This window comes from Tinamus guttatus, unplaced genomic scaffold, assembly GCF_059628265.1.
Source record: "Tinamus guttatus ecotype Peru unplaced genomic scaffold, ASM5962826v1 Tinamus_guttatus_pri_ptg000472l, whole genome shotgun sequence".
Classification (NCBI taxonomy): Eukaryota; Metazoa; Chordata; class Aves; order Tinamiformes; family Tinamidae; genus Tinamus; species Tinamus guttatus.
In genome coordinates this window covers 1120216-1132904 of record NW_028289006.1, presented here as the reverse complement: position 1 = coordinate 1132904, position 12689 = coordinate 1120216, and the positions used below count along the sequence as shown (strand labels likewise).

The window sequence follows — 12689 nt, the reverse complement described above, 5'->3', positions numbered from 1 at the left end:
CAGAAGGGCTGGCTAACGCGCTGGGTTGTGGCATCACTCACTGCTTCTCCCAGCCCTGTGCCAGAGCAATTTTAGGAGACCTGCTCGGGGCAAGCACAGACAGAACAGCTAAGGAGTTTCAGGTCACTTGCCTACCTGGAGTGACTCAGGAGAGGGGTGCAATGTTTGTTAAAGTTCTCCCTGAAAGTATAAGGCAACCGAGGAAGACTGGTAACGCTGATAAGCGCAGCCTGGGGAAATGCCCCATTTTAACTTAGCTGGAGGGAAGAAGGACCGAAAAAAAAAAAAAAAAGCTTCCACTTTTGAGTCACTCCAGATGACAGGAAGATGGGGAACCTACTCCAGTTCCTGGAGGACCAGGGGCCAAGTCTAGCCCCTCGCAGCTGCTTTCTCCAAGAATAGCAGCAAGTTCCAAATATGACGCTTTGCAATGCCAATAACTGAAAAAAAAAAAAAAAAAACCCACCAACTTCATGCCCAGGTACAGGAGCTGGCTTCGTTCTTGCTAAGTGATGAAGACAATTTCAATAAAAGGGAAGCAGGTCCCAGACTGTCTCTGGCATTTATTCAGCACCACTAGCTGTTTGGTTAGGGGCAGATTTCAGGGTCAGCACTTCCAGGGAGGAAGGACTATGCTGGGAGATAGAGTTGGTCTCTTGGCAGCAACTGATGCTGAGCAGCTTTCCAGGACCTACGTTGTGCTCCACAGGACATCAGCCTTCACTGGCACAAGGGGAAACTCAAGGCTGTACAGTCTGCAATTAAGAGTGATGCTCTTTAATGTGTATTTATTTATCCAATATTGAGGAGGAGGAGAGGGGAAGCTGGATTAACCATCTAGTTGGGAGCTCCTCTTGAAGATAGCTAATACTGCCTGAGGGAAGCCTACTAAAAATAAAGCTTTAGTGAGGGGCAAGGTGGTGACACCATCTCCGTTAAACAGTGCCACCTGCCCAGGGGACATGGACATTGGTGACAGCAGCAAAGGCACAAACCGCCCTCCACCAGCAGTCAAATGGTTAGTCAAACTTGGTGCTCCTGCCTGTCTTTTCCCCCAGTCCTGATCCCAGACCCAGCTTCCCCGTGCACAGGGAGAGTGCAGGGTTGACCCAAAGCCAGCCAGAAAGACCGGCCACGTTTATCCCTCGTCGCTGCCTTCTCTGCAATAGGCAGGAATGATAGAGATCAACACAACACACACAACAGCAAAGAGACAGCTAGAGTTACCAACACTTTTATATTAAAGTGCAATGCAAAAGTTACAAACATTCATGGCTTAATATTTTAGTTTTAGAGAATCATCAGAGCATCTCTAACTCTGATTTAAAACTTCTTTTTTTTTCTTCTTTTAGAAAAGGAAGTTCACTTCCCTCTATGCTAGGCTACTTCAAGAATTCATTCTTATATTTGTGCAAACCTCACTTAAAGGAGAGCCCTGGCATGCAGGGAAGTAAGATGAAAATGCTCCTTCCTCTTCACTGAGAAAGCAGGAAGACTACAGGGAAGAAGTAGGATGATCCCATACATGTAAAGGATCACAGTGATCTCCATCACACTAATGACACTCTCTTCAGAGCAGTTTAATGGCAGTTATCTCCTACAGAAGGAGGAAAGTTTGTGGCTGAGCAGCAGCAGAGCTGAGCACTAGTAATACCCCCACCAGGGAGAGCAGACCCCAGCTTGGAGGGTGCTGCGCCCCTAGGCAACCCGAGCCCAGCACTCGGGGCCTGCTCTCCCCACACATGGGCACACACAGCATGGCTGCAGCAGCCCAAGGAAGGGAGACGCAGCTCAGGCTTCCCTTGCCATGATCACACCCTGCACGAGCTCCTAGAAGACCCAGAGGGAGACTGACACGCACACCTGGCAAGCTGTCAGCACGCAGCCCGGCAGCCCCACCGCCCACATGCTCTTCTATTCTACAGCTAAAGGCGGGCTGAGTTTGGGAAGTCACCGCTCATGCAGCTCCTCTGCCATGAGCAGGAGGCAAGCGTACAGCCTGGTTTTGCAGCATGTAAGAGACCTGCAGCAAACCCCTGCTGGGTGGGGGAAAGATTCACTGGAAATACAGAGGTGCATCTCACAGCGAAGGGGAAGGAGCAGAGAGAAGAGGCAGCGCTGGCTCTACAGACACCAGCGAGTGCAACATCTCACCCCATTTTGGAAGGCTAACTAGGAAAGGAGATGGAGAAATGTTAGCAGAGGGTTTTGCTGCATTGAAAGCAGACGTGTCTCTGCCCAGAAGCTCCTCTTGCTGCCAAAATGCAGTAGGATGATATATCCGAGCGCTTCGTAGTTCTTTTGGCTGAGCTGTTGGATTTGGTCTCTGCATGTTGGGGCCCATCCCTCTCCCACTTACACTAGCAAATGATTAAGCGTCTCTCGAGATGCATTTCTCAAGTTTATGACCCCATGACTATTAGTCCAGGACATGAACACATGCTTCCAGGATGACACAGGATTTCCAGAGTCCCATCTCACACTGAACTGTGCCAGAATTTAAGAAATTTAACACCCTTCTGGGACTCCTGAGGGCCTATGTGAGGAACTTCATGGCTGTCTACACCTTGCCTCTTGGCTGGTGCTTGAAGAAGTCAAAAGGCTTCCACTCCAAACAGTTCTAGTCCAAGAGCCTTCATATTTTACTCCTAGAATAATGACGTGGTTTGCTGATTTATGAAGAAATCCTTCTCTTTGCTCAGGCCAAGGGCAGACCAAAAACTTAGTACTTTGACCTCATGAGATGAAGCAGAGAAGCAGGAAAGTGCTGCCACTCTGCCTTGTATTGCCAGACTGAATGTTTAAGGAGGGCAGGCGCCCAGCAGCCCAAACTACATACATTGTATATACATAAAGAGACCTAGAGATATGCTAACCCAAGGGGTAGTGACAGCCAAATTGTCTTCAGGGAAACAGCGTAGGAGGCTGGTTCTGTTAGTTGTTCTTTTTATCCTCAGGAGGTGTGTAAGGAGGTGGCTGATCCTGGAAGAAAAACAAGAGAGTCATCTGCTGCGCTTGCTTCATGTGGATCTCTTCACAAGCATTCCCAAGCCTGGCTTATGGGAAATCACTGCTTCCCAGCAAGTTACACCCAGAACTGAATGCTGTATTTTAGGCTGTCATTTCACCCCACAATTTCTCTCTAGTTATGGCACCACCATCCCCACCTCCCCCAGGGAAATGCATGCTTTCTGCACCCAGACCAGCTGAGCAGTGATTACTGTGAGGCAGCAAGCAGGCCATCAGATTTCACTCTGTGGGGCACATGCCACGATCTGACTCCCATAGCCAAAAGGGCGACTGTCCAAAATTCAGTTTGGCAGCACTGTGTTCCTCACGACTCCCTCGCAGCTTCCCCTCCAGAGCGCAGAGCCCCTCCACGGGGGCAGTGCTTACCGCAGGCATGTACACGTTGTGCGGGTTGGCAGGGTTGTAATACGCACTGGAAGTCGCTTCCGTGGCCTTACTGCCACCTAGAGAGGAAAGAGAGGGAGCAAACACAGGACCTATTTGTCGTAGGTGGCTTTTGCTTGTGGCCCCAGAACCTTCTCCCCAGCTACTGCTCTTTTGGGGAGCAGGGGAGAAATACCCAAAGAGCAGTAGAAAGCACAAGAAGCTGAGTCTGAATCTGGAGCAGTTCAGAAAAGGTGTGAGGCGGCCAGAGCTGACCACGACCAGTGTAAAGCTGAGCAGCTTCTCCAGTCCTCTGTCACCTCAAATCATAGACCGAGAAGACCTAGAGCTCCTACAACAAGTTCCCCCTCCACCAGCACCACCTAGAGCTCAAACCTCCAATTGCCCTTCTGTGCCTGGGCCATGTCAGCCCCACGTCCCACTCACCTGGCATCCCTGGGGCCACCCAGGCTGTGGGAGCCGAGGGGGCTGAAGGTCCTGCAGGAGATGGCCCGGCGTACGGGGGAGGAGGTGGCACATTCATAGGGTTTGTGTTTGGGAGTGGTGGGTAGATACCTGTGAAAGACGACACCAGGTTGATGTTTTAGGTTGTTAGGGGGCATGATGTGGAAGCAGAAAGCACAGGTTTTATGTTTGCCTAATGCCTGTCATCGTCAACGGCTCCTGCCAAGCAGGAGCACCATTTCAATGCTGCAGTTTTACCTCCTGTCCAGTTACAACTCTGGAGACACACAGGTATGATCATCAAAACACAGCAAGATTTGAACAGACAAGGACCCGTTCCTTGTCCAGAAAGGAGGCCAAACTTCAGCACCCCTCAGCGTGCTGTCATGATTTCTTCACAGCCAACACCACGCGCACACTGTGACTCATCACCGCGCAGCTTCCCTTACCTGGAGGCTGAGCATAGGGATATCCCATGGGCTGTGGAGCTGGTCCGTAGGCATACATGGGTGGTGGCATGTAGGGATATGGCCCGTTTGCTGGAGCAGGAGCGTAGCCCCCCAGCACGGGCGAGTAACCGCCCGGCGCAGGCGGGACGGGCATGTAGCCATAGGCAGGGCTCTGCAGAGGGGCTCCGCTGGAAGCTGGGGGCACACGGAAGCTTGTGTTAACTGCATGTTTGTACAGAGTAAAAGGCAGAGTCCTCTTCATGCAGCCCTGTTTCTCCTGATCCTAGTTCTGGAGATATCCATTATACAGCTCCACCATAGCACTGGGCATGAAAAGCGCTTGGAAATAATCTCCCTGCAAGTTCATAGGGTGCTAAAAGAAGTCAGCCGCACTAATACTAGCTATAGGGTAACAGATCAACAGCAGGGCTTCTGAGATTGGAAAAAGGGACCATTTCATAAAAGCTTTATCAGTATTTTTTAAAACTTTCTTCTCAACAAAGGCTGATTTTTTTTCCATTTCAAAGTTTTAAACATGAAGCTTGGATTTTTTTTAAGTTTTAAATATAAAACTTTTAAATATAAAACTTTGAAATTGTTTTTCCCCTCTCCAAATCTGGATGTGTTATCTTTCCATTATGACAGAACTGGGCTGAGGGTAGCTCAGGATATATTTTTCACTGCCATGTATTTCAACTCTTTTTTTTTTCTCCAGGAAGAATAAATTTCCATGGAAAAATCAAAGCCCACCTTAAAAACACAAACTCCAGAATATTCTGGCTACACCAAGCACTAAGGTGAAAGGAAGAGGACTGGACAGCACAGAGGATGCCCCCTCCCCTAGCCCCTAGTTCAGCCAACCAGAGTAGAACTGAAGACTCCGAAGACCCCTTACCACTGGAAGCAGCTCTGAACATCAATTGTCCAAACTCGATGGCTCCTCCACTGTTGAAAGTCAGTTTAAATGTTCCCTGCCCTTCCCAGCCACCTAGGAGAGAAAATTTGATCTGAAATTAGCCTCCTTAGTACTGGCTACAGCAGAAAAACAGCTAATATTCAAATTTATTGAAATTCTAATAAAGAATACCTTAAATTTTGTATTGTATTGCCAGGAGGGCAGAATCATGGCTTTGTCTCAGAGGTCCTCGAAATAATGCTTTCTAAATAATGTCTCAAGAGGACCAGGAATTTATTTATTTATTTAAAGACTTTTTAGAAAGATTTCCAAAACTATTTTATATCCTGGGTTGGTCTGTCCTTTCCCAAAAGGTTGAGCAGATCCTATGATTACAGTGCAAAGAAAACAAAACAAAGCATTTAATTCACTGAGGACTTTAACAAAGCACCTGAATGAAATTTTATTATTGATCTCAGGGTCTGAAATTCAAACTAGGATTTGAATTAAGTACGTTTTAAATCTTTTTGCCCCACAGGAGCTCAGACAGATTATAAACATCTAGGTATAATAAAGAACTTTCAGAGAATCTCTAATTAGTCAACAAGATCACAAGATAAACACAAGAGTACTTTATATTTTTTAAAACATCATTTAAATATTTCATAAAATAAGCTTAATATTCATTTTTCTTGCCTAATCAGTAATGAAGTTATGTTGAGAAAGTAAATGCAGACAGAGTCTCTTGAGAACAGAAAACAAATGCATAGCAGAAATAAAACATGCAATCCTCCACAGAAAAAGTCATCCCCTTGGAGTTTCCTTAAAACCACTGTCTCAAATGATTTCAGTATCAGGAAATGGCTGATCAACAAACCAGAATCTAGTCACACTAAAGCACTGTTAGGAACATGAAGCAAGAGCAGAAAGCTCTCCAAACGCATCCAAGTGCACATAAACTTGTCCGGGGGCTAAAGAGGGAAGAAGTGTGAATCAATAGCTCTGTTTTTTAATCCTGTTTATTATCTGCAATTTCCCAGGTTTGGTCAGGACTGTTGCTATAGTTCCTATCAGTCTCAGCATCAAGTTGTGAACAAAGCTGAATCATTGATGCAAAGCAGTGTTTGAGACGCATACAAATGTACACATGTTGGTAAGGGTCTACTGGTCTCCATAAACCATGTACAGTAGCTGAATGTATCCACGTATAGTTGTTGAATGTATCCAAGCATCGTTGCTGAATATATCTAACAATAACAGTGGCTGGTGACTCGGTCACTTAACCACCCTCTCGGGTCAAAGCTAAGAGAAAACAGGCAGAAACCAAGCACACAACTTACACGGCAAGACAGAGCCTAAAAGAATAAATAAAGCCACCCTACAGAAGTCAGTTATGAGCTTTGGGGGCAGAAGGTAACACTGAAATCACATCTCAAAATTCAGAAGTCGGGAGTCTCCTTAGTGACTAAGTGCTAGTGGTGCTGCTAGTGACCACGAGCTAGTGGTGCTGCTGTAGCCCCACTGGCCACTCTTCCTGTGCGAGCAAGCCCTCCACCTGAAGTTCAGCACAGCAGAGAGGACTTGGGAAACTCAGGAAGAGCTAGTCTGCAGAGCATGGGCACATACCTCCTGCCTCAGCCTGAATCTGTCCTTTGATGTAATTGGCAGAGAAAACGGGCTGCTCAATAGAGCATCCTTTCACCAAATAAAATGGCATCATGAAAGACAGCATGGGATCCTTGCCCTTCGTCACAAAGATCATCTGTAAGACAGGAAGGAACACTTGAAGAAGTTGGTTTAGATACAAAGGCTGATTATGGAGCTCTAGTTGTGGCAGTGGCCCCAAATGGGCAGTTTAAACACTGCCGTGGAGAACTGAGCGTCTAGTGTCGATGTGAGTGACGCGATTTCAGGCGCACAGCTTTTACACTGCGGGACAGACTTGATGTCACGGCTCACTCACCAGGAGCACTTTCACTCCACAGTAACACACAAAATAGAGATTTTTCTTGTTCTATTTTTTAAGGACAGTTTTCAGAGTGATACTGACTGATACATCACATGGTATTTCTTCTCTACATGGATATTTCCCAGCTGGCATGAGCTTTAGTTGGTGGGATACCAATACAAGGATAGATCGTCCTATTCCTCCACTCCTTCTTCTACCTAATACTCCCAGTGACTCCCCATTACAAATCATTTCTCCTTTCACTCATGAGGTTTCTGGGCTAGAAGTTTGAGATCCCTTGAGAAAGGGGAAGCCCTGCTGCTATTACACTTACCCTATAAGGAGTGAGGTACAGCATTCCTTTCTTGGTGCCTTTGAAGGCCTCAGGCTTCCCCGTCACGTCACTGAAGGAGAGCTCCACATCTTTGCACTGTTTGAGAATGCTGCCGGAGGAAACCGGACAAGTTGGACAAATTAGAGACCTCAGCAGTAGCTCTAACACAGGCACCACCACACAGAGAGGGGCCAGCACAACAGAAACTCTGAACTGGTTCCCAAAGACTCAGTTCTACTGTGTTCTCTTTGAACATGGAGGACAATTTATGCAGAGCAAGAGACCCCACACTGGGACAAGCCCTGCTCCTCCTCCCCAAAGGATGGTTTGAAAGGATGGTTTCGCTTTCCACTTCCTAAGCATTATGACTGAAGGCATTATTCCCCCACCCTCAGGAAAAGGGCTTCCACCCTAAGGTAGGAGCACCAAGAGGGCCAAATTTTTGAAACCTTCCCATGGAAATGTGGGGACCAGCTCAGAGGAAGCCACTCTTTCACCAAGAGCATTCTGACATTTAGGACCAGCCACTGCACAAACAGAAGCCCTCTAATGCTGCACCCATGGGGCAGGCTGCACTCCAGGGGAAGTCACGTCATTAACACACTAACTGCTGACCACGTTTCGCGTGACTTAAGTAAATAACTATGACAAAAATCAATGCACCAGAGAAGAGAACTGAGGCTGCCCTGGTGGCAGCAGCGAGGCTGTCATCATCAGAAGTCTATGTGAACAAACTCCTGCTGGCATCAAAGCTTCATGAGAAAATACACATGTCTCTTAGCTTAGAGAAATGGAGATACCCAAGCTTTTTTTTGTCGGAAAATGGGAAGAGTCAGCTTGGAAAAGAGTGCCACCAAGTGTGGAGTGGGGGCAGATCCGAAACCACTCAGTAAGGAAAAAAAAAAAAAGGCAGAACAAATGAGAGAAACCTGGGAGTGAGGAGCTTGCAGCGTGTCACAGTAATAAGAGGAAAAAAAACCCAATACATTTTCAGTTTGAGATTGAAGAAGAAGAAAAAAGAAACCTTTAGAACTCTAAAAAACAATAATCACCTCAGTATAAGCCTGAGGAGTCCAGACCTAAGGTTATCCTGACATATTCAGCCTGTAATCGGATCAAGCCAGGGAGTTGTATAATTATTGTGGGAAAGGAGAAATTGGTAAGGCCAAGAAACGGGAAAACAACCAAAAGCTCCATTCTCCTGTCAGGGACAGGCTGACGATGCAGCAGAGGTTCTTCCATTTCTCAGATGTAAAAGGGAGGCATTTCTCCTAACCCATGTACAAGCAATGCCTCTGTACTCTGAATATTCCCAGTATTACTTCCTCAGCATCATCCCGTAGCCAGTGTTCACGCCATGTCACTTCTTCGGGAAGAACTTCCATGGAGTCACTTTAATGTTTACTCCTGCAAAGTTACTCGGACATGCAGATAACCAAGCAGCCAAGCACGGGAGCGACTGCACTGCCGAACCGGTTTGGGCTGCGCGTGGGGTCGGGACTGTCCTGGGCCGGCCGAGCGCCCCGGGGAGCTCCGACTTCACCCGCCTGTGATTAAGCAGCACCTCGAATAAGGGCTTGAGGTCAAGCATCCAGGGATCTCCTCTAAGTCAGCCAAGACACACGTTTCAAAAAGTACAAGTAGTGAGTTATAAATTCAAAACTATTTGGAGCATGTTGCTCTGATCAGATATCAGGCTGAAAACAGCTTGCCAGGCCTTTAACACACCTTTCCTTTCCAGGATTTCTGCAGGCAAGTCCCGGATCTCGGAAGCACCTTGACACAGTTAAGGAGAGGTCAGGACTTGCCAAGCTGGTCCAGCAATCTCGGGTAGTGGCGAGCGTCAGCATTAATCAGACGGTTCAGACTTCCCAGGACAAGAAGAGCATCTGCTCTGCTCAGCTCGTCTCTTGGCAGAAACCCTCCTGCTTCTTACCCCATCTTACCACAAACAAGTGATTAAGGCTTAACCTATTGCTTAAGTGATCTCTGCCTCTCCGGGATCATTAGTTCCCCTCAAGTCCGGTGATAACACACTGGGCAGCTTTGTGGTTATTTTTAAAGCAAAGTTTGCTAATTCCTTGCTCTACTTCTGCCTGCATGTTCCAACACTGCCAGGGAGGACTTGAACAAAACAACCCCCAGGGCTTCCGCTCTGACACAGGCAGAAACCCTCCGCTCCTACTTGTGGATTCAGCGCTGTTCTCCTCTCAAAATTAAAGGAATTGCATAAGTGCCAGTTACACTACGTGCGAGGCGGGTGCACGAGGCGGACAGGGTTTGCTCGCACAGGTGGCAGGAGCAGCCTAACACGGGACACCGCTGAAAACGCCACCGACGCTCCAGCGCAGGCAACTCAGAGATCTTTCCAGCTTTTCCAGTCACTCCAGAAGCAAAGTGGGGAGAGAAGCAGGAAGAAGAGATGGCAGCAGACAAACAGGGCTGCACAGAGGTCTACGAGTAGGTGCAAAAACAAGCTGGGAGAACACGAGGTTCTCTAACGATTCTCCGCTACCCGAGGAACGGAACAGCAGGAAACAGGGGCAGGGGAAAGCAGCGTCCAGGCTGGCTGGCGGCTCGAGGGTCCCTAGGGGAGCGAAAGCAGCACAACGTGGGGCAGCAGGGATGGCAGCGGCCCCGGGGCTGTGCTCGGGGGAGACAGCGGTGGGACAAGGTGGGACCTGAAGGTCCCGGCTCGCCTGGGGGAGGCAAGGTGGGATCAGGGATGCCCACATCTCCATGATCACGGCACATTTTATGGATGAAGAGGGGCTGCCCCACAAGCAGGGGGCTGAGCAGCAGCCGCCCTGGGGCCCCCAGCCACCGCACTGTTCCCATCCGCCCTGCCCGCTCCGGACCCACGGCAGGGCCTCACCACTCTCCTGTGCCCCCCACCCCAGACTCCCCAGCCCCACAGCTACGGCACAGCCGTGGTCCCCAGCCCCAGGGCCACCCCACTGCAAGGCCCTTAGCACCCCTTAGCTGGGGTCCCCAGCCCTACAGCTCCCTCATAGGGCCTTCCCTCCCCCAGCGCAGGGTTCCTCTGCCCTATCAAGCCCCCTATAAGGGCCTTTCCCCCACGGCGGCAGAGCTTCCCTGCCCCATAGCTCCCCCACAGGGCCTCCCCCCACGGCGGCAGCGCTTCCCTGCCCCATAGCTCCCCCACAGGGCCTCCCCCCACCGCGGCAGCGCTTCCCTGCCCCATAGCTCCCCCACAGGGCCTCCCCCCACGGCGGCAGAGCTTCCCTGCCCCATAGCTCCCCCACAGGGCCTCCCCCCACGGCGGCAGAGCTTCCCTGCCCCATAGCTCCCGCACAGGGGGTCCCTCTGGCCCCAGAGGCTCCCCCGGCCGCTACCTCTCGGCATTGGGGACGACGACGCCACCCTCCTGCGAGTGGTTCCTGTTCAGCGCCATCTTGCCGCGCCCCCGCCTTGTGCCGCTGCCGCCCCGCGTGACGTCGCGACCCGCCCCGCGTGACGTCCCACCTCCGCGGCCGTGACGTCACCCGGCACCTTGCTCTCTTGCCCTCCCCCTACCTTCGCGGCCTGTGGCGGCGTAACTGTTAGAAATAAATATTTTCTAAGCGTCTCTAGTGTTTTGATCTTGAAGGGTTGTCTTTTTTATTTTTATTTTAATCTTGGTTTCCCTAATTCACAATTGATTCTTTTTCTGCCTTTTTTTCTTTTTTTCCTCTTTTCTCCCCACAAAACCCTCCGGGCCCCGCAGCGCCTGGGCCGGGCGCCCCGCGCCGCCCGCCCGCCCGCGAGGAGGAGGAGGAGGAGGCCGCTCGTGTCCGCACAGAGCCCAGCGCTCGCACCGGACACACGGGGCTGTGGCGGCCCTGCGGTCGCCTCATGGCCCTGTCACCGGCACGTGTTGCCCGCAGGCAGCGGCCCCCGTTGCGCTCCCGGCGGCCGTTACAGGAGGCTCCCAGTATCTCCTTGGGGTTACTCCTCCCGTGTTAAGTCACGTGCGTCTTCCAGGGAAGAGTGTCATTCCGGAACAGCTTCGGGTGTTTCCAGCACGCTCCCATGTCTTTCCAGTCGGATTTGCTGCGGCCAGGCTGAGTTGGTTGCGCTCAGGGAAAGCTTTTCTGTGTAAATACTCCCAACTCTCCATTCACGTCTTCCTAAAGCCCTTTTTCTCCATCTTTCCCTCAAACCCTTCCAGCACCTCACTTTACCTGCCCGTTTCGGAGGCGTGCCGCGCCCCTTCAGAAGGGCTGACTAGCGCGTCTTGCACAGCCTTTCCCTCTGAGATGTCTGCTCAAAAACAGCCACTCGTAGTTTATGTTCCCCTACAATTAACCAAAGTACTAGTGACTAAACATAGCCCTTCTTGCTCTCTTTAAGGGCAAAGCCACGTCTGCCATAATATTACTTAACACCTTAGCTAGCCCAAATGATATTTTGTCCAGTCTAGGCCTTTGGGATCTACCGCATGTTGAAAACTTCCTTTGGGAATAGCTGACATGGAAAATAGTTTCCAAGTCTCTGAGTGCTGAAAGGCTGTGCACCTCCTGGGTGTGGTGTGAACTCTTTCTGCTCTGAGTGCCGTTAAAGAGGTGGCAGGGAGGGATTTGTGTGACCGCCTGTGGCCATCCCGGGGGTCAGCTGGTGGCACAAGAGAGCCATGATCCACTGAGGCTTTTCCCAACTTCTCCAATAGCAGAGATCTTTTTCCCAACAGACTCCTCCTATCTCCTGCGGTCACCCAATACGGACAGTTTTTGTTTTGTTGCCCCTTGCAAATGTGCAAAGACTTTCTGGTGGATATACATTTGCCTTTGGGATGTTTGGATAACCGGATGGCAATGTGGTGTACCTGAGCTCATTTTGCTCAGTGAACTTTTATGGGTCCATAGGTCCATTAGTCCGTGATCTGACAGGGAACTGCAGAGCAGAGCTGGAAACAAGGTAAAAAATAATGGAAAATATCCCTCTATTTTTGCATGAAGACCACTTTGTGCAACTTCACTAAGCAGGGCAGTGTTGCCTCTCTGCCATAACCTGCGTTTAGGCCCAAAAGTGAACGTACGACAACCAAAAAGGCACCCTGCAGCACTTGGCACCAACAGTGCATGTCACAGCCTGCAGTGACAAAGCCCAATGGCAAGAGAGTTTCTTTATAGCAGCAGCATGGCCGTAAAAGAGACATGTAAGAAAGCAACTGTAGGAAGCACCTCCTTATGCACCTGCCGGATG

At 49.9% G+C, this 12689-nt stretch overlaps 1 protein-coding gene across 1 annotated transcript; it reads right to left on the bottom strand.

Moving 5' to 3' along the window:
• Nucleotides 1-2382: 2382 nt before the first annotated feature.
• Nucleotides 2383-10943, bottom strand: WBP2NL (WBP2 N-terminal like). Its single transcript, XM_088532817.1, has 8 exons — nt 10841-10943; nt 7485-7593; nt 6829-6964; nt 5203-5295; nt 4308-4502; nt 3841-3969; nt 3397-3473; nt 2383-2982 (listed from the first exon to the last, which is right to left on the bottom strand). The coding sequence occupies exons 1-8, from the start codon at nt 10897-10899 to the stop codon at nt 2935-2937; spliced, it is 846 nt and encodes a 281-aa protein (XP_088388943.1). The 5' UTR covers nt 10900-10943; the 3' UTR covers nt 2383-2934.
• Nucleotides 10944-12689: the final 1746 nt, after the last annotated feature.